The 21,540-nt window shown below is 51.6% G+C and overlaps 1 protein-coding gene across 1 annotated transcript in view; it reads left to right on the top strand.

Annotated features, from left to right (window-relative positions):
• The first annotated feature begins 10,866 nt into the window (after positions 1-10,866).
• The window catches only part of SNRNP200 (small nuclear ribonucleoprotein U5 subunit 200), a 38,264-nt gene continuing 27,590 nt past the window's right edge, over positions 10,867-21,540 (top strand). Inside the window, exons 1-12 of the mRNA XM_077805930.1 lie at positions 10,867-11,015; positions 12,603-12,766; positions 14,428-14,599; positions 15,151-15,343; positions 15,787-15,842; positions 16,908-17,006; positions 17,725-17,877; positions 18,573-18,672; positions 18,784-18,920; positions 19,704-19,787; positions 20,053-20,226; positions 21,189-21,326. Coding sequence (XP_077662056.1) covers positions 10,971-11,015; positions 12,603-12,766; positions 14,428-14,599; positions 15,151-15,343; positions 15,787-15,842; positions 16,908-17,006; positions 17,725-17,877; positions 18,573-18,672; positions 18,784-18,920; positions 19,704-19,787; positions 20,053-20,226; positions 21,189-21,326 — 1,515 coding nt within the window. The 5' untranslated portion in view covers positions 10,867-10,970. The remainder of the gene's footprint in view (positions 11,016-12,602; positions 12,767-14,427; positions 14,600-15,150; positions 15,344-15,786; positions 15,843-16,907; positions 17,007-17,724; positions 17,878-18,572; positions 18,673-18,783; positions 18,921-19,703; positions 19,788-20,052; positions 20,227-21,188; positions 21,327-21,540) is intronic.

Below are 21,540 nucleotides of genomic sequence, written 5' to 3'. Positions count from 1 at the left end.
GAGTGAAGCAGAGCTGACGCAGGGCATTTGCTGCCTGGGGAGCTGATGTCATATGAGCTCTGGCTGGGGAATGGGAGCAGAATCTACGATGTAAGGAGGCCTGGAGGGCAGAAAAGATTGGAGCTAAATTTAGCCCTTGGAGTGGAATTTCCATGAGTGTGCTGGGACTTTCCACTCCCCTGGGGTCACATCCTTACCTGACTGCACAGCAGGCACAAAACAGCCGGGGATTCTCCTCTTGGCTGCTCTGCCACGGGCCGGGGTCCTTGGCTGTACCCGCCCTGGGCCGGGGTCCTCGGCTGTACCCGCCCTGGGCCGGGGTCCTCGGCTGTACCCGCCCTGGGCCGGGGTCCTCGGCTGTACCCGCCCTGGGCCGGGGTCCTCGGCTGTACCCGCCCTGGGCCGGGGTCCTCGGCTGTACCCGCCCTGGGCCGGGGTCCTCGGCTGTACCCGCCCTGGGCTGGGGTCCTCGGCTGTACCCGCCCTGGGCTGGGGTCCTCGGCTGTACCCGCCCTGGACCTGCGTTCTCGGCTGTACCCGTCATGGCTCTGGGTCCTTGGCTGTTCCCGTCATGGCTCTGGGTCCTTGGCTGTACCTGCCCTGAGCCTGCATTGTCGGCTGTACCCGCTACAGGCCTGGGTCCTCAGCTGTACCTGTCCTGGGCCTGTGTTCTCAGCTGTACCCACCATTGGCCTGGGTTCTTGGCTTTACCGGCCCCGCGCCTGGGTCCTCGGCTGTACCCGCCTTGGGCCTGGATTCTCAGTTGTACCTGCTCTGTGTTCTCAGCTGTATTCAACCTTGGGCCAAAGGTCTCGGCTGTACCCACCTTGGGCCTGGGTTCTTAGCTGTTCCTGCCCTGAGTCTGGGTCCTCGGCTGTACCTGCTCTGACTTCTCGGTTGTACATGCCCCGAGCCTGGGTTTTTGGCTGAACCCACCCTGGGTTCTTGGCAGTACTCACCCTGTGTTTTCAGCTGTACCCGCCCTGGGCCTGGGTCCTTTGCTATACCCGACCTGGGCCTGGGTCCTCGGCTGTACCTGCTCTGACTTCTCGGCTGTACCTGCCCTGGGCCAGGGTTCTCAGCTGTACCCGCCCTGGTTTCTTGGCTGTACCACTGTGGGCCTGTATTCTGGGCTGTACCCACTTTTGGCCTGGGTTTTCTCTGACATTTGACCTCAAATAAACTTCAGGTTGTATTGAAATCAGTACCAGGCTCTGTCCCCAGTGGACAGTGGTGGGGGCTGTGGTGCCCCTCCTGGACATGAGCTCTCTCTCTCTCCATTGTCCTGTTCACTCCAAGCTGTCACATGCTGCAGACATAACAACTAACTAAACCAGAGCTCTTGGTCATGTCCTCAGAAAACCCCTTGCTGGGAGGCTTGGGTCACAGGAACCTGTGGTTCCAGAGAAAGGCCAACCGGAAAACTCAGGCAGTTGAAATGTAGTTGTAACTGGAGTCTTGCCCGTCCATTTGAATTCTGCCGTCTTGAAGGATCCCATTCCTTTCTGGGCTCCTTTCCTATTCACCCAGGCCTCTCACGTCATGTTGTGTTTCTGTGGACTGCTGGTCCAGGGGCCAAGCCAGGACGGGGTTCAGTCAATGGGTGCCTTCCCGTCAACCTCAGGGGGCTCCGGATCAGGCCCTGGGGAAAGCAGACACACGTGCTAATGCCCATCCCAGTTCAGCACAGCGCGTAGGCCCCAATTCAGGAAAACACCCCTGTTCAAGACTGCAGTTAAGCACATGCTTAAGTTAAGCGCGCCTTAATTGCTGGACTGAGTAGGCATGGATTTAAGCTTAGGTGGTTTCCTGGATTGGGGCCATAAATGTGCTCCAGTATTACTGACATTAGTTGGGTGCATGCATGTACCTATGCACGTTCATGAATCAGGGCCCAGCTGCGCAAAAGGGTTTTTCTTCCTAGGCACAGAAAATGGATCATAAGCTGAACATAAGTCAAACGAAACACTTCATGTATAAATAATAAAACGAATACCTTATTTTTTTAAACAGTAAAACAGTATTGTAAAAGAGAGCATTAATTCAGCCAGTGTGTCTGTGGGTTTTTCAAAGTGTTTAAACCATTTCTGATTCTCTTTTGGGATGTGACTTTTTTAAAAAATACGGCTAACAACGAATGTGAAAAGTCTGCCCTGCATCTCGGAGGGACTTTCTGATTGGGAGTTTTGTTGTCCATCTTTCGGGATTTCAGAACCAGAGTTTACAAAAGAAGATAAAGGAACGCTCAGGTCATTAAAGAAAACTCTAGACCTTTAGCAAACAGAACACATTGTTCTGCCAATGCCCCTCAATCCCAACCCACAGCACCCTGCTAGTGCACTCCTGGGCTTCCCACATGCAGCTCTGCCAACACACCTCAAGCTAAAACTGCAGCAGTGCCTGCCTTTCCAAATTATCCTCCCCTTCCTCCCAATGCGCCTCAGTCCTGACTAGCAGCACGCCATGCTAGTCCAGCCTCCGGCTTTTCTTGAAGAAAGGAGCTCACGCAGGCCAAGCTGTTAGTTAGCTGGTGAGGTGGGCTAGCATGATAGCACAACATTGCGTTCCCCTGTTGATCCATGACAGATTCAAAACCAGGTCTCCCAGTGGGGCAAAGCTGGTGTCTTAAACTCTGCACAGACCGTCTTCAGGCTCTAAAATGATTGATGGCCCCTAAGTGCCATGGTGTCTCCTGCACTTTCTCTGAAAAAAGTAGGCGATGTTCTTGTGACGTAGATCAGGACCTGGGGGGGAAGGATGAGCTGGTAAATGTAGAACAAATAAAAGAACAGTCCTTCACACATCCGGGCTGTGGAATTCACAACTGGGGGAGCAGATGGAGTCAGACACTGTGGCTGGCTTTAAAAGGGGGCTGGGCTGGGGAATTTCATGCCTATTCATACTAAGATGAGGGCTAAATTACCGGTTACCACTCAAGAAAGAGATCTTGGAGTCACTGTGGAGAGTTCTCTGAAAACATCCACGCAATGTGCAGTGGCCGTCAAAAAAGTGAACAGAATGCTGGGAACCACAGGCGCCAGCTTCCTCCTTTCCCAGGGAGAGCTCAATCCCTGGCCCCGCCACCACTCCACCCCCACCTCTTCCCGCCCAGTTCCCACCTCCACAAGCGTGCCCCATCCCCACTGCTGCCCCCAGCACCTCCTGCATGCCACAGAACAGCTGATCCCCGGTAGGCGGTGTTGTCAGACATCACCGGTGTGGTGCTCTGCTCGGTTCAATGTTGATAACAGTCGGTTGCGTGCGCGTGTTCCCTCTGCATGATGACAGAGCAGACCCCGAGAGAGCCCCCAATGGCCACAGACTCAGATATGGTACGAAGGCACCCAGCCAGGGTTATTGCCAAACGAAGTACAGGAATAGTTTCCCGCACCAAAATTTTTCCCCATGGGCTGGAGCACCCACGGAGTCGGCGCCTATGGCAGTCAAACCGTGGATTGGTTGGTTGAGAAAATTTGTATTTTACTAGTCCCTGGAGGAGGGAACCCAAGTTGCTACTTCCTGATCTGAGGGCAGATGAATGTGGTGCTTCCCAAGACAAACAGCATGGGGGTTTGGAACAGACAGTGCAGGCACCTGGATTGCTGAAGGAAAAGAGACGTGCGCTGCCAGAATTGCCAACACGTGGATTCTGGGCAATTCCTGGGTTGCATGAGTTTGAGAGAGAGCGAGAAACACACCGTGACATGGGGACTGCCGACGATTTAACCTGCTCGACAGCATCTATCTCACTGGTGACAGAAAAGGTTGTGATCTCCTAGATGATAGGGGCCTTATCTTGATGTACACTAGGTGTCCAATGGAGGAGAGCAGATTTGGCTGGCACTAGAGATGTGTGTCCAGGAGCTGTGACAGTTTTCTTTGATTTGAATGAATGTCTGAATAATCGCTACAGTGACAATATGAAACCAATTAGTAAGTGTTGGAAGAACATTAATCGGGACGCTGTACTGTACTGTGTGGCGTAGAAACATTACAAGTCTGACACCTCTGCTTCTCAGATATGGGGTACATCTCTTGGACAGGGGTCAGCGTAAAACTCAGTATTTTGGCACAGACACCCTGTTCGTGATTTCTCTTGCCAGCCCTGCTACAATCTTCACCCTTCAACCATTCTGAAACACCACCAGGAACACCATTCCCCTGTCACACAGTTGTGCTTTGCTCCAGGCACTGGCTGGGAGTTAGATTATAGCCGGCGGAAGTCATGGCAATATAAACCTTTGTATATCATGGAGTGAAGACTTCAGAGAGATGCATTCCCTTGTAGCAGTGGGGGGGACTCAGGTACAGTAGTGGAGGGAGAAATGCAGCGAATGGGTCAGGAGCATGGGTAGGAAGGTGGGCCGAAGCAGAGCAGAAGAGAACCCTGGCAGGGATGCTCCAGCCCGGCCCCTCAGCAGTCCCCACTCAGGCTGCCAGGGAAGGCAGGAGGAAGGAGTTCCTTTGCCTGCAGTAACTCCGCCATCCACACACCCTCTGCCACAGAAGCAGCCGCAAGCCCGTTGGTCTGTGTGATACCAGGACACAGCTGAAGCCAGCAGACAGGTTGGAGTTAATTGGCTAGGAATGAAGTGCCCCCTGAACAGAGAGATGATGGGCTGATGGTAAATGGGTCAGGATGGGAGGGTTTGGGAGAGTTCAGAGACAACTCATTGAATCAAAGGAACGGAGCAAAAAGTGTCAAAGAGCAGGGAGCGGGACTGAAAAGGAGAGCAAGACAGATGGAGGGCTGTGCCACCAGGCCGATACTTACATCTCTGCCAGTGTGCCACAAGCCTGACATTCAGCCCCAGCTGCTCTTCTACTGCTGGGCTCCCCACCAGCGTCCCTCGAAGTTTTCTCACCCATGTGCAGAATGAATTTTGTTATGTGCACCACGATGGAGATGATGTGGGGGGGCTCTGGCTGGGGGTGTGGGCTCCGGGGTGGGGCCAGGGATGAGGGGCTCAGGGCTGGGGTAGAGGGTTGGGGTGAGGGGTTGAGAGCTCTGGCTGGGGGTGTGGGCTCTGGGGTGGGGCCAGGGATGAGGGGCTTAGGGCTGGGGTAGAGGGTTGGGGAGAGGGGTTGAGGGCTCCGGCTGGGGGTGTGGGCTCTGGGGTGGGGCCAGGGATGAGGGGCTTAGGGCAGGGGTAGAGGGTGAGAGGGGTTGAGGGCTCCGGCTGGGGTTGAGGGCTCTGGGGTGGGGCCAGGGAGGAGGGGTTTGAAGTTCAGGCTTCCCCGGGGCTAAGTCGGGGAGAGAGGACTCCCCCGCAGCTGTCTCTCCCTGCAGCAGCACCTGGGCTGGGGCAGCGGGATAGGCGCCTCTCCCCCAGCCGCGGCAGGTCTGGGCCGGGGCTGGAATGGGGCCAGCAGGGAGAGGCACCTCTTCCCTGGGCGCGGCAGGTCTGGAGTTGCGGGAGAGGCATCTCTCCCCACCGCAGCCTGAGTGCCTGTGTGGCGCTTAATAGACTGCGTGTCCGCACAGCCGTGCAGCTTCGAGGGAATTTCGCTCCCCATACAAGGCTCTGCTGATGCCCCACGATCTGGACTCTCAGCCCACTGCTATTCCAGTGTGGGGATCCCCACCCAGCCCCCAGCTTTCACAGTGTCCACAAGCCCAACCTGCAGCCCCCCTGCTAATCTAGTCCTGGCCTCCCCACACAGCTCTGCTGATGGATCTCTTAAAATGAGCAACTGCCAAAATGAGGATTATGTCTCCTGGGGAGGGGATAAAGTGGCATTTAGGTCACAAAGGGCGTTCTTGTATTGCTGTAGCAAAACCCAGCTCACCTCATATCATTAAAGGGCAGTACATTCAGAGTCCTTCAAAGGAAATACTACTTCTTACAGCCCGAAGCCAGGCAGTGCAATTCACTGCAGCAGGAGGTCAGAGAGTCTGATACCAACAGTGGAGTTTAAATCAAAAGGGCTGGATAATTTTCTAGCTGCTAATCTCATTTGTGGCTATGCCGGTTAAGACAATGAATCAAAGCTCTCCACGCATGGTATCAGTTGACCCTCAGAGGGGTCAGAAGGAATTTATTGCTTCATTTGCAGCATTGCACACGTGTATTCTGGGTACCAACCATTGGGGGCAGCAGGGCCGAGTAGAAAATCTGATCCGTGGGATAAATCCTCTGTACCTAATAAGGACTCAGGCTATGAACAGGTTCCTGTACCGATGACAGCCTCAATCCTTCTGCAAGGACGCTTCATGGGGATTTCACAACCGAGCTGGAACTCAACCAAGAGAGGCAGGGAGCAAGCAAGCAGGACACTCTATTCTTAACGGATCAAGGTAAGCTCCTTGGAAGGGTTGGCTAGAGGGGACTGGGAAAGCTGCTCTGCAGGAAGACACAGTACAGGTGTCTATATTTGGTAGAGTTTCTATACCTCTCCCATCACTTTAGGGCCTGAGAACTTCAGATCTTCAATATCTGGGTTTGGTTCCCAGCTGACAGTTTGGAGGCTTTGGCCGGGAATCTAGAGAGAAGAGCCTTTCTCGTGACTTGTGGGGTCTTTGCTCCCTGCTGATGCCCACCTGCAAGTGAAAACCAATGATCACAAAATTGACCTCAGCTCTTCTAAACCTCACTCAAGTCCATTCAGGTTCTGGAGGCTGCAGCTGAAATTAAGGTGTGAAAACAAGATGGGGAGGAAATGAGAAACATACTGGCCTCTTCTCTTCCATTTAAATTGCCTAATGATCAAGCCAGCTGAGCGTCATGCCTCACCTTGGTTTCAGCTCTCCCGTTCCCAGTGGCAGTGTGCTAATTAACATGGCATTGGGTCACATACTCATTAGCACCTGCAGGATTCTTCTGAGAACCTGACTGGAACAAGCAGATTTCCACGAGGAGTGAGTGGGGGGAAATCAGACATTGGAATTTGTCTTTCAAACTGCTTTTGCAGTTGCCAGGTATGGTTCTGCTCCAGCTTCACCCTCCCTATATCCAGGAAAACCAAAGGCCCTCTCAGAATGAGCTTCCAAGGCCAGTGCCACTGATCTGTAGCAACAGGGAGGCAGAGTTACTTCTGGGTTCTCTTCACAGGCAGACTAGCTGCACTGGGAGACTGGGACATAAAATGTACATGCCCCAAACGTGTTATTGAATGGTCCAATTTCCCTAGGCAGATGTGCCCTTAGAAGAGGTTGAGCCAGACCTTGCTGCAATTGAATGAGAATTTCACAGTGGAGAGAGGGAAATACCGGTTCCCCCAATGGCCTGCATTGGGACCAGTGCTGTTCAATACATTCATAAATGATCTGGAAAAAGGGGTACATAGTGAGATGGCAAAGTTTGCAGATGATACAAAACTACTCAAGATACTTAAGTCCAAAGCAGACTGCGAAGAGTTACACAAGGATCTCTCAAAACTGGGTGACTGGGCAACAAAATGGCAGATGAAATTCAATGTTGATAAATGCAAAGTAATGCACATTGGAAAACATAATCCCAACTCTACATACAAAATGATGGAGTCTAAATTAGCTGTTACCACTCAAGAAAGAGCTCTTGGAGTCATTGTGGCTAGTTCTCTGAAAACATCCACTCAATTTGCAGCGGCCGTCAAAAAAGCAAACAGAATGTTAGGAACAATTAGGAAAGGGAAAGATAATAGAACAGAAAATATAATGCCACTATATAAATCCATGGTATGCTCACACCTTGAATACTGCGTGCAGTTCTGGTTGCCCCATCTCAAAAAAGATATATTAGAGTTGGAAAAAGTACAGAGAAGGGCAACAAAAATGATTTGGGATATGGAACGGCTTCCGTATGAGGAAAGATTAAAAAGATTAGTACTGTTCATCTTAGAAAAGAGATGACTAAGGAGGCTATGACAGAGGTTTATAAAATCATGACTGGTGCAGAGAAAGTGAATAAGGAAGTGTTATTTACCCCTTCGCATAACACACAAACCAGGGGTCACCCAATGAAATTAATAGGCAGCAGGTTTAAAACAAACATATGGAAGTACTTCTTCAAGCAAAGCAGAAGTCAACCTGTGGAACTCATTGCCAGGGGATGTTGCAAAGGCCAAAAGTATAACAGGGTTCAAAAAAGAATTAGATTACTTCATGGAGGACAGGTCCATCAATGGCTATTAGCTAGGATGGCCAGGGACACAACCCCATGCTCTGGGTGTCCTTAAATATCTGCCAGAAGCTGGGACTAGATGACAGGATGGATCACTTGATAAATTGTCCTGTTCTGTTCATTCTCTCTGCAGCATCTTGCACCAGCCACTGTCGGAAGACAGAATACTGGGCTAGGTGGATCATTGGTCTGACTCAGCATGGCCATTCGTATGTTCCAACTTTCCTCACATTTCTCTCATTCCCAGTGCACTGAAATCCTGCCCTGCCTTGGTAAGTAAGAGAGGAATTCGTTGTCTGCTCATTCAGTCTTGCTGTCACACTGCTCAGCCGATGGATCTTCACCAGTCAGGGCGAGTATTCCCGAACCACAGGTTGAATTCATCCTGGTGTAATGCTACTTCAGTAAAATGGTCATACCAGGGATTAAGATGCCCCACTACGTTGTCAGACTCTGTTCACTATCACCAGAAGATAACTGAGGTCAACAAAGGATCAGATGAGATCAGATGGAATCTGGAAATGGATGGCTCCTGAAAATGTGACCTACACATACCTGATCCAGGCAAATTGACCTAGTTACCAGAATCACAGATCCCCCAGCCTCATGCAACCACTGACTCCTTTGGAATCTGTAATTCTAGAATGATGCATTCTGGTGGTGCCTCTAGCCAACTTGGAAGACACAATGACAGAGACAAGATTATTTCATACTTATTTTTAAGCTGAGTGCCTCTGACAATCTGGGTAGTGCCATGACTTGTCTGTGTAGCTACATCACTGTATTGGTGATGATAGCAACTGTCTTACGTATGTATGCTCTGTAGAAAAACAACTTAATGAAGAGTACGTTGCTGACTTATAGCTGGTGTGTTCTTGTGTTTAGAGTCTGTTGAAAATCCAAAGTGCACGTGGAAATGAGGTAGCATTACTGTTAGCTTTGCTACTTAAACAGCTGGACATCAGCCTGAGATTAGACTTTGAAACCAAGACAAGACACTTGAGTTCACCTGACTTTATCCTGGAGAATTTCCAAGTCGCATGAGGCTGTGGGGCTCCCACCCATGTAACTGTGACTCTTACATTATGCCTGGGGCACCAGAAGTCCCCTAGGCTGACTCTGCCTTTCCTTCCGTGTCACAGCTCATTCCTTTTCTCTAGAACAGTTTAACCCTCCACATCAGTTTCCAGAGCAGAGGTCTCTGAATCTCTTTGTGTGGGGCAGGGAGACCCAGAAAACTGACTTCATGACCATGATTGTCAAAGAGGCCACTCTGTCCAGTAATCCTGCCTAGGCTTAAGCACAGACAATGCTGGTGAGGCTCCACCAGGTAGCCAGTTGCAAGCTGGCTGGATCTCCCCCTCTGGCTGCCGGATGCAGAAGGGAAACTCACAACCCAGTCAACCCTTCTAGTTCCTGGGTGCCTACTTCTTGTGTCACCCATGCCAGGATTCAAACAGTGGTATAACTCCCCAGCGCAGAACCCACATGGCCCAGGATATTTATTCTTTGCTGGTAATGGCCATCATCAGAGCCTAGAGGGAAAGACAAAATTAGATGATGCCCATGCCTTGGGCAGGAATAAACAGAGTAAACAGAATGTGTACCTAGGCCTCATCAAGCAGCATCAGGATAAAGATGGGGAGCAAACCTGGGACCCCAGCTGTTGTCTGGAGCTGTGACTGTGAGGGGCCGAGAAAGGAGCTGAAAGGACCTGGGCTGCGTGCCATCATCAGCCCTGTGCCAGCTAATCCTGAGCACTATTGCAAGTTATCCCTGCTTCAGTCTGAACTGCTACCCGCACGGTCCCTGGCTTTAGCCCACGACCAGGCTTTTCATTTCGCTGTTGTGCTTCATTCACCAACTTCCTCGTATTGGAAGAGAAAAAAATCCACCAAGAAGTAGCAGAGGTGGGGTTCACCTGCTCCTGCCAAAGCGTCAGACCTTACAGCCAGAGCTCCTGGCTCTGCACACCTGAGGGTGACTCACCATCCTGGACAATGCTCCAAGCCTGAAGTGACCACAACAGAGAACGCACCCCACCCTTTGGGAGAAAGATCAGAGCAAAACACAACACTGATGCTTCACACAATAGCGTGGCTCAGGCTCATACCAGCTGGAAGCCCTGCCCCCGGGTCCGCAGGATGGGAGGAAGCCCCGCCCCCCGGGCTATACCGGCTGGGAGCCCCGCCCCCCGGGCTCGCAGGATGGGCGGGAGCCCCGCCCCCCGGGCTATACCGGCTGGGAGCCCCGCCCCCTGGGCTCGCAGGATGGGAGGAAGCCCCGCCCCCCCGGCTATATTGGCTGGGAGCCCCGCCCGCAGGATGGGGGAGCCCCGCCCCCCGGGCTCGCAGGATGGGCGGAAGCCCCGCCCCCCGGGCTATACCGGCTGGGAGCCCCGCCCCCCGGGCTCGCAGGATGGGCGGGAGCCCGCGACCTCGGCTCAAGCCCGCTGGGAAAGGCCGGGGCAGATTCCTGACACCTCCCCGCCCAGAAAGGCGGCTGCTTCGGGCTCGGTGGCCGGGCTCGCAGAGCTGGGCCCGGCCCCTGGCGCAGGCCGGGCGCGTTCCCTGCCCGGCGAGCGCCGCCACGCGAGGGGGCCGGTCGCTAGGCAACGCCGCCGCGCGCTCCAGCGTGCCAGGGGGACGCGCTGACGTCTGGGCGCGAGGGGCACCGAACGCAGCAGGGTCCACGGCGCGACGGGGAGAGGGCTCGCGGCAGAGCACTTCCGGTGCGCCCCGGAAGGACTTGCCGGCCGGAAGTGCGTGCTGCGCTGCGCGGCGACCTGGTTCAGTTTGGGCCGCGGCACCGGGGGCGGGGGAAGCGGCTCGAATCCGGCCCCGGGGTCCGGGCGGGTGAGGCGGCGCCATGGCGGATGTGACTGCGCGGAGCCTGCAGTACGAGTACAAGGCGGTGAGTGGGCGGGGCCGCCGGGGCGGGAGCGCTGGGGGGGGCCCGGGTGCGTGGCCGGGGGGGGGCCGCCGCCGCCCGAGGGGGCCCGGGGAAGGGGAGCAGCCGGCCGGGGGGGGGGCCCTCCCTTTTCCTTGCAGGAAGGAAGCACCGACTGGAACCCGTGAACGCTTTCTACAGGCCGTAGCCGTGCTGTAACATTGCGGTCACTGTCTTACCGTACAAACGGGGAGAGGGAGTTTTGCATCCTTGAAACACGGTCCCGGAGACGCTGGGTTGCAGGGTGGCTCTGGTCGCACGCAGGGGGCTGGCGCCTGGCCCGCGTTAGGCTCCGCTGTCTGCATGGCGGGGCGGGGAGGAGCACGGTGGCTGTGGGAATCGTCACTTCACATTGCCCGACTGTTGTGTGCTCGCAGCCATGAGGCGTTAGCATTGCATTTCGTTCTCTGAATTTATAAAACCAACTTACCCGTCACCCTGCTTCCCTCTCCAGCTACTGCCCCGTATCCCTTTCATCCCTGAGCTCATTGAAATTCTGTCTCTAATTGCTGTGTGGTGTTCCTTTCCTTCAGTTGCATCCTAGATCCTGCATAATATCCCCACAACGTGGCCTTTCTTACTTCTCTATTCACACGGCTAAAACTCTTGTCCAAGCGCTCATCTTACATCTTGATTATTGCAACGTCCTTCTTTCTGGCCTGGACCACTGCAGTCTTGCCCCACTCATATCCGTTCAGAATACTGCTGCAAAGATAATGTCCCTAGCCCGTCACTTTGATCATGTCACCCCTTTCTTTGCTTCCCTCACTGGGTCCCCCTTTATCATAGGCGCTGACTCGGTGGGTACTCTGGGGCTGGGTGCGTGGGAGGGGCGGGAAGAGGCAGTGGGGGTGTGGCCTTGGGGGATGGGTGGGGGTCCCTCCACCCCTGTACATTGGAAAGTTGGTACCTGTGCCCTTTTATTGTATCAAACATAAGCTACTTGTCTTCACTTATTTTCAAGACTCTTCATGGTCAATTCCCACCTTACTTATCATCTCTCATTCGCTCTTGAGCTGATGACTCCTGCCTCCGATTGGCTGCTGCTACCATCCACTTGTTAAATTTTCGGACAAGCATCTTCATGCTTTCCCTGTATTGCCCCTCCCCGTTATGACACTCCCTGTAAATATTTGCAAAGGTATCTCATTATCTTCCTTCAGATCCCTTCTCAAAACTGCCCTTTGCAGTAAGGCCTACAAAAAGCTTAACAGCTGTTAGTGTGCTGAAACCATTGTTGATCGCCAATATATTGTTTCCTTGTGCTCTGCCATCTGTAGCCATTTGTTGTCTCTAGTTTTCTACTTGGATTGTAAACTTTTGGGAGCAGAGATTGTCTTTTTTGTTCTGTTTGTATGGTGCCTAGCACCATGTGGTCTGGGCTCATGACTAGATCTCCTAGGTGCTACAGTAATGAGGATGATGTGTGGCAATTTGTTTGGGATGGGCCACTGGCAATAATGAAACTTACTACTGGCCTGGCTGGGGTTATAGAGATTGTTGCATTGGTTTCTTCACACCTCTTACCTGTTCTATTGTGCTGTGATCCAGAACTCTAACCTCGTACTTCAAGCTGATCGCTCCTTGATCGACAGGACCCGCAGAGATGAGCCTACAGGGGAGGTGCTGTCCTTGGTTGGGAAGCTGGAGGGCACTCGAATGGGTGACAAGGCTCAAAGAACCAAACCCCAGATGCAGGAAGAGAGACGAGCAAAGTGAGTGGGTTACGCATGAATTGGTCTTTCGAAGCTTGGGGTTCTAAGAGACTAAATGGGCACAGAGCACTGAATGAGAGCATCCTGACTGCAGCATGGTATTCAGGAGTCTTGTGCTGAAAAGCTCGTGTGGGATCTAGCCCTGGGAATTTAAAGTATTTCCCCACTGCCTGAGTTTCAGAGATTATCATTAAGGATAGAATTTAATCATGGAGGTCATGGATTCTGTGACTTTAATGAACCTCCGTGACTTCTTTGGCTTCAGCACCTGCAGCAGGGTCTGGAGCTATCAATCCCATCTCTCCCAGTTACGTTCAGTAAAAGTCATGGACAGGTCACTGGGCTTCCATGAATTTTTGTTTATTGCCCGTGACCTGTCTGGCTTTTACTGAAAATAACCATGGCAAAATCTTAACCTTAATTATCATGCAGTTATCTAGGAAAACTCTTAAAGCCTGTGCTCTTAAAGTGATACCTGTTCACAGCCCTGCTCAATATTGCTTCTTATGTAAGTTCAGCTGTATACTCTTGATTTGTTTTACTTGCAACTTATTCTATAAACCTTAGATATGCACATGATAGTACAGATGGTCTAACCCTATAGAGAAGGATTCTGTTACGCTGCACGAATGCGGGAAGGAGCAGTGAAGGTTGCCTTGAGGAACCTCAACTCAAAATTCCATGACTTTAAGATCTTAATTGCATCAGACTTAATGCTGAGTTAATTTTCTCGCATAAGGATTTCATCCGAGCACTGCAGTCATATGCTGCTGTGGAGAAGAAGAGTTCCATGTGAATTGGCCAGGCAGAGATAATTTTTATTGAACTTGAAACAAATGAAAGTAACTTGTCATGGCTAGAAAATAGTATCCCTTCAAATGTATCAGGCTTTTTTAAAAAATCACATTTAAAAAAAGTCCTTGAGATACTGATAGCTTGAATTATTAAAAAAAAACAAAAACTGCCACCATTTGTGCTAAGTGCTTACTTTCTAATTTGTTTCTGCTTAGACAATGGCAATTGATAGGGAAACTGACCATTTGGTGTCTTTTGCACTAGCCTAGTATTTCAGTATAGAAGTTACAAATACTGCAGCTGATGGTTAAATCCAAATAAAAAATGTTTTTTTATTTTTAAAAAAATGCAAGCAAACCTAGTGAACACATTTCTTTTCAGTTTTAAAACGTCCAACACCACCTTAACAATTGCACCTAAACTATCTGATGTCTTCAATGAAGGGTAAATGACCCCTGATTAGAATGATGGTCCTTTATTGGATAGGTAGCGGGTGATTGGTGACTTTTACTGCATGTTGACCGGTTTAAAGTCAAATGTGGGGACAGAAAATGTTTCATCTGAGGTTTCAGAGTAACACCCGTGCTAGTCTGTATTTGCAAAAAGAAAAGGAGTACTTGTGGCACCTTAGAGACTAACCAATTTATTTGAGCATAAGCTTTCGTGAGCTACAGCTCACTTCATCCGAAAGCTTATGCTCAAATAAATTGGTTAGTCTCTAAGGTGTCACAAGTACTCCTTTTCTTTTTTCATCTGAGGGTTGCTTGTCCATCGTCTTTTCCCAGCCAGAAGGATTGGCATAATTTGGAGAAGCAGCTTCATCTGCTGATTGACTTGTGTGATGTTTTCCTTTCCCTACTTTCTAGGAGGAGGAAGCGTGATGAGGACAGGCATGATATCAACAAAATGAAGGGTTATACGCTGCTCTCTGAGGGCATTGACGAGATGGTGGGAATCATCTACAAACCCAAAACCAAGGAGACCCGGGAGACCTATGAGGTGCTGCTAAGTTTCATTCAGGCAGCCCTTGGGGACCAGGTAAGGATGTGCATGGACCTGTGTGGGTATCGTTGCTCTAACTGCTTGTGATGTGAAGGCACATCAGCTGAGTGCAGTTGTCAGAACCCCTAGTGTGTGTGCGAGGCAAATAGCTGGCAGAGCTGTAGCTCAGATCAGACAATAAGCTGGTCTTTGGATCCTAGACAGCTAACGCTTCTGTTGCAAGCTAGTGAGATGTATAACAACTTGTGGGTGCTAAAGCTCTTCATCTGAGATACTAGACACATCCCCTGAGCTACCTGGAGTGACTGCCCTTACTGTAAGGTGGGATCTAACTTCTGAGCAGTGTCTTGGCCGTTGCTGTTTCTCATATGCTGGCACAGTGCTGCGGTGTTTTCGGGGGGGGGGAATGCTTCCAGATAATTTTTGTAGGCAGAAAGCTGGAAGCATTTAGTTCATAAATGTGAGCCAGTCTTCTAGTTCCACAGCTGAGCAGTGGCAGTGCTTATCCCGGTCGGGAAATGCACAGTCAGGTATATGGAGTATCCCCCAAATCAGGTGTGTTGCAGCTGTTCTCATTTCTTCTGCAGCCACGTGACATTCTCTGTGGAGCAGCTGATGAGGTCTTGGCTGTATTGAAGAACGAGAAGCTGCGAGACAAAGAGAGGCGGAAGGAAATCGATTTGCTGTTAGGACAGACGGACGACACCCGCTACCATGTGCTGGTGAACTTGGGCAAGAAGATCACAGACTATGGTGGTGACAAGGAGATCCAGAACATGGGTAGGGATCACCCTCGAGCTTGTGCCTGGACTGCTCTCGTGTATTATCTCACAGAGCACAGTATACGGGTTGTCAGCATGTCGTGTTTCAATAGCTGGTGCGCAAACGGGGCACAGTGACTGTATGCAGGGAGGCTAGAAAGTGTTTCAAACTGAGACGCAGCTTGAAAAATGTTTCTTTGGATATTGGTGGCAAATAGCTATTGCACTTGGAGACGAAGGGCTACACGCTAGCCTAAGCCAGAGACATCTGTGAATAATGTTGAGTCTTTTGACTCAAATCGAGTGGTATGTTCTCTGCTTAGCCTCTAGTGGGAACGTATCCGTGTTCTGGCCTTTCCCTGGGTGTGCTCTCCATGCTTTAGCTGGTGCTGATGCTCTTGCAAAACGAGGATAACTGGGTTGAGCTTGGTTGCACCCTTCTAACTCTGTCCCCCTTTGCAGATGATAACATTGATGAGACGTACGGCGTGAATGTGCAGTTTGAGTCTGATGAAGAGGTAAGTGATCAGACGCTTCTAAGGTGGTGGCTGAACTGTCACTCTTTGTGCTGCTGGTTGTGAACAGGGCTTGGGTACACAGGGAGCTAGAGTTTGGATCAATCTCAGCCATGTTGGCCAGCAAGGCCGAGCCAGGCCGGAAGATTAGACCCTGCTTCCTGGCACTGGAAGGCTTTGTAAATTACTGTGTTAAGCTGTACTGCCTTTCACAGAAATGTGTATGAATTCTGTGGCTTGGCCCATAGGCCAGCTGCTTGGTTTTGATCAGCTATCAGACTTCCTGACTTCCTCACCAGTCCCTTTCAGATCGAAACTTGCTATCTCTCTGACTTCCTGTTTCCTGCAATGCCTTTTCTAAATGTGGGCCGCTTGGGGCTATTTAATGTACTTGCTCTTCTGTAACACTTCCTGAGTGAGGGTCTGAAAAGAATTGCTTTGGCTGGTTCCTAAGGTGGAACAATGCAGGAACCTCTGAGTCATTGGTAGCGCTTATTTTTGAAGGTCTTGAGGTGGGAAAGGATTGAAACGACTTGTATGCCCTAATGAGTTCAGCCTGAACAAGGGACCTGACACGGGGCTAGGATGGCATCTGTAAGGAACTGTCCCTCTTCCTGCTTTAGGCTATAGATGATTGTTGCATGGGGTCAGAAAGATCTTCCCTCACTCCCATAATTTAGGGGTGCCCAACTGGCGTGGTGCATTATTTTTTCTACTGACTTAGGCTGCATCTGGTGTTGGCCACAACTGAAAGCAAGATGCCAGACTACAATAATAATGCTCACTTCTACTGAGCTTCCAGTACAAGGAGCACCATCCCTGATACGATGCTATCTTATAAATGGGGAGACTGAGGCATGGGATGACAGGACTTTCCCAAAGTCGTGTGATCTTCTGCCTTAACCACAGTATGATTTTTCTGCTGCTGGAGGAAGGACCAGTGCGGCCGGTTCTCGGTAGGGATGGCATTTCCAGTATTCCTGCCCAAGGTGTAGGGGGGAGCTAGAGAGCTTCTCCATGAGGTTTCCTTGGGAGAGAGCTATTAACAGGAGCTGTGTGTTCCAACAGGAAGGTGATGAGGACGTGTATGGTGAAGTACGGGATGAGGCGTCTGATGATGACATGGAAGGGGACGAAGCCGTTGTCCGCTGCACCCTCTCAGCCAATGTGAGTTCCCAAGGGGGAGGCGAAAGGCCACTTTCCTATCGCTGGAGGGTTGGCTTGAAGTTGGTGGCTGTATTAAAGCTTTGGGGACTTCATTCCTAACGGTGATAGCAGACACTAGTGTGACAGATCTAGTGGAGGGCTCCCTGCTGGACTGATAGACCAGATAGATTCTGGTCTACCCTGGTAAAACAGCTGGGGCTCTTTTGTTTATGCTTAGTGATTCTTCCCCTTTAGAGTCCAAGCAGGAAAAAGAACCAAGTTTTTTTTTTCTTGTCAGGGATTTTTATCCCCTTCTCCCCAGAGCCCTGCTAATGGGATGACTTCATGCGCAGGTCTCCTCTTCCTGGCCGGGGGGGTCAGAGTGTGATTAACAAAATCTTTGTTCTTTTGAGGTCTCACAATGACTTATTTGGTTTCAAAGCCTTCTCGTTGGGCAGGACCTAACGTTTTCTGTCGGAAACCAGTATTTGCACTGGAGAAGGCTTTCTCTTCTTTGATGAGTTGCACAGTTACAGAGCCAAAACGAGTGCCCCTCTGGGACTGGAATAGCACAAGTGATTGCTGCTGCCAGGGCTTTGCTCAAGTACATGATGGCCATGGGGGATGGGGCAATACTGGGTGTGCTTTTGGTTACCCAAAGCGCTGTCTGTGCCTTTCCTGGGGACTCAGTCCTGCGCGGGCGAAGGAAGGCCGTAAGGAGACACTGACTGTCTTTCAGCTGGTGGCGTCAGGGGAGCTGATGAGCTCCAAGAAGCGAGACTTGCATCCCCGAGACATTGATGCCTTTTGGCTTCAGCGGCAGCTGAGCCGCTTCTACGATGATGCCATTGTGTCCCAGAAGAAAGCAGATGAGGTGCTAGAGATCTTAAAGGTATGTGGCCAATTATCCTGCCTCTGGGTGGAGAAGGTTCCAGACTCAGGGCCTGCTTGGCTGGAAGACAGGAAGCTGCCTGGGCAGTTCTTTACAATTTGAACCTATTCTTCCATATTAAAATGTTAATATAACCAAACAGTTTGCTACTGTGCCTCTTTTCCCCTGAGGATACACCCACCCCGTCCCTCCTCTGCTGTGAGGACCGGGTTTAACGCATGGGCAGACCTTCTCTTGGGTGACAGTTACTGCTTTTTCAGAAACATCTTCTGGGAGGCCAACTCTGGTGTGGTGTTCCCCATGCTAACCATGGCCCTGCTCCTCACTCCCTTTGACTTCAGTTGGAATTAGGGTGCCCAGCACATCTCAGGTTCCAGCCCTTCATCTACGGTATTTATGAGGCTTAAAAGCCTGTAAACTGCACCAGCATAGATGACCCAGGTGTCCTGCCCATAGGGGCCTCTTAGGAAGGTGGGAAGAGGTTGGTTAGACTCTTGCCAGTGTTGGTGAGATATCTGCTTAGAGTCTTGATTGTTACATGGGGGATCTCAGGGGTAAGTCTGGCGGGTAGCTGGTATTTGCTGTGCAGTTGGGTTCTACCTGCTATGCAGTGGGAGTTTGGGTCCCCTGCCCTCTCCCATGGCGAAGCAGGGCAGCAGATCTAACCAGCTTCTTTCTGTCCCTTCTTTTCCCAGACTGCTGGCGATGACAGGGAGTGTGAAAACCAGCTTGTCCTGCTCCTGGGCTTTAACACCTTTGACTTCATTAAGGTGCTGAGGCAGCACCGAATGATGAGTGAGTACTGGGCACCTCGTTAACCGGGAGTGCTGTGACCCTGATTCTTTGCCTGTGTTCTGCTCCGGTTGTGCTTGTAGCTGCCTTCTATCACCCTCTTTCTCCCTCCAGTCCTGTACTGCACGTTGCTGGCTAGCGCACAAAGTGAAGCCGAGAAGGAGAGGATCATGGGGAAGATGGAATCTGATCCCGAGCTGTCAAAATTTCTGTATCAGCTGCATGAGACGGAGAAGGAAGATCTGATTCGGGTAAGAAGAGCGGAGAGAGGCCCATAAGGTCCTTGTTGCATCTGAGCTGACACCATTGCAGTAGCACTTTGCATGCACGTCACACACACATTTCACTGCGATCACTAAATTGAAAGGATGGGCGGGTGACGGCCTGCCTGGGTCACAGCATAGAGGTTTGATGTGATGATGGTTGTAGACTGACCGTGCATCCTCTCTTCATATTAGCCAGATCCAGCTTTGGGTGCAGAGCATTGCGACTGCTTGCGTTACGGGGTCCTCTGAGATGAAACTCCCTTTGGAGCGCGTCAGATCCGCTCATCAATAATTGGAAGGGGTTATGGAGGCTTTGAGCATGACCTCCTCTGTGCTCTGAGGGAGCTGAGATATCTAGACCAGGGTCTGATCCTGAGTCCTCTTCACTGTAGTGCTAAGCATGGCTCGTTAGCTCCCTGGGTCCGCTCCATGCTGCAGTTGTCCTTCTAATGAATGTTTCCTGTGCCTGGACCCGGCCTGTTCTTATGCCCATCTGCACAGGGTCAGTTGCAGTATGTTCCCCTGGGGGACAGGTGATGTTTCTGGCCCTGGTGGTGGTGGTGTCCAGTGACCCATCAGTAGGTGGCTCTGGTTGAATGGATGGCTGTGCTTAGAGGGACTCCCAGCCTGTGGAGCTGCCTCACCAGTCAGCTATCGCAGTGGGGCAGTAGCAGGCATTAGTGTGTGGAGTGGGGCACAGCAGCTGCTGTTCCCCGCTGAGAGGTGTCTGCACAGTGTTTTAACCTGCCCTCTCTCTTTGCCATCCAGGAGGAACGCTCTCGCAGGGAACGTGTGCGCCAGTCCCGGATGGACACAGACCTGGAAACCATGGATCTGGATCAGGGTGGAGAGGTGTGTCCCTTAAGGCACCTGTTCTTTGGATGCTCGAGGGACTGCTAGATGAGGGGCTGAATGAGTGCAAGGGGGCTGTTAAATAGGGACAGGTGGGTGCAGAAGACACCCTGATCTAGCTGCCTGCGGGTGGGGTGTGAAAGGTTAAGCCCCTGATCTGCCTGGGAAAGCAGACTTGCAGGCTGGAGGGAGCAGTTGCCATGCTTCCCCTTTAAATCTGGGCCCCTCCCATTCTTTCTCTGATGCCCCTTCTGGTTTTTTCCAGGCGCTGGCCCCGCGCCAGGTGTTGGACCTGGAAGATCTGGTGTTTGCCCAGGGCAGCCATTTCATGGCCAACAAGCGTTGCCAGCTGCCTGACGGCTCGTTCCGCAGGCAGCGCAAAGGCTATGAGGAGGTGCACGTTCCTGCCCTGAAGCCAAAGCCCTTCGGCTCCGAAGAGGTAGGTGACTCTGTTCCCTTTCGGTCAGTGGTGGGCACGGTTGGATTACCCAGCGTCCCTTCTTCCCCACCCCCACAGAAACCCGCCAGCTTTGTGGCACTTGTTGTTTGCAGCGAGCAACTTAGGTGTTGAGGGAGCATCTCCACAACGCGCCCTGGGGCCAGCAGGACTTGGGCCCCTTCCGACACATGACCCTTAAGGAGCCTGAGTGTTAAGCTCTGCTTACCTGAGATTTCATGTGACCAAAAATGGCTCCTGATCCATTGGTTTCTAATGCCTGGGATGTGCACCTAGCATAGGTGCTGCTGTGCTGGGTCTGGGGGCGCTGTTGCTGCACCTCTGTCAGTGGCAAGCTGGTCTGCCGGACTGAGCAAATGAGCATGGGCCATAGTCATGGTTGGGTTCCAGTTCTGGCTGGACGAGTCACTTGGACTTCGTCAGTTTTCCAAGCTGTAAAATGGAGACAACTCAAACCCATGTGGTGAGGAGTCATTGCTGGTTGTACAGGGTTATGGATTGTTGTGGTACATGCTGTAATGGCTGCTTTGCAGTTGGGCTGCCCCACACTGGCAGTCTGAGCTCCCCTGTGAACTCTGACCCGCGGTGGGAACTGCCCGGTACACAAGAGGGTGCAGTCTGGGGAATCGGTAGTGTTGGCCCAAAGAGTTAGAATCCTCTATGCTAGTTGATTGCATTGCTGGTCACTGCCCAGAGTGATGGGTGAGATTGCAGATCAACAGTTGGAGCCCCCAGACCAAATGCTTTGGTCTAATGGGCCCCATCTGATCTCTTACTGCCTGCTCTGGGACTGCTATGCACAAAGCATATCCCAGCCACACTGAGAGAGACAAAGAAGCTAACTGCCATTCCCCAAGGGGTCTCTCTTATAGACCACAGAGTGCCCTGCTTGCTGCACAATAGAGGGCCTGGTCTTTGATGTTAATTATGTTTCACCTTTTCAGCAACTGGTTTCTGTGGACAAACTGCCCAAATATGCCCAAGCTGGGTTTGAGGGGTTCAAAACACTGAACCGGATTCAGAGCAAACTCTACCGTGCTGCGCTTGAGACTGATGAGAACCTGCTACTCTGTGCTCCCACGGTAAGGATCCGGGCAAGCTATCTCCTGTCCCATGAGGCCACCTCAGATATTCAGAGCCTCCAGCCCCACCTGTTTAGCACAGACTTTGAGTTGTAGCCCAACTCTCTTAGAACATAAGAACAGCCACTGGGTCAGACCAAACGTCCATCTAGCCCAGTGTCCTGTCTTCCGACAGTGGCCGATACCAGGTGCCCCAGAGGGAATGAACAGAACA

Source organism: Eretmochelys imbricata, chromosome 26, assembly GCF_965152235.1.
Source record: "Eretmochelys imbricata isolate rEreImb1 chromosome 26, rEreImb1.hap1, whole genome shotgun sequence".
NCBI classification, from domain to species: domain Eukaryota; kingdom Metazoa; phylum Chordata; order Testudines; family Cheloniidae; genus Eretmochelys; species Eretmochelys imbricata.
This window is presented reverse-complemented; position numbering and strand designations above follow the sequence as displayed.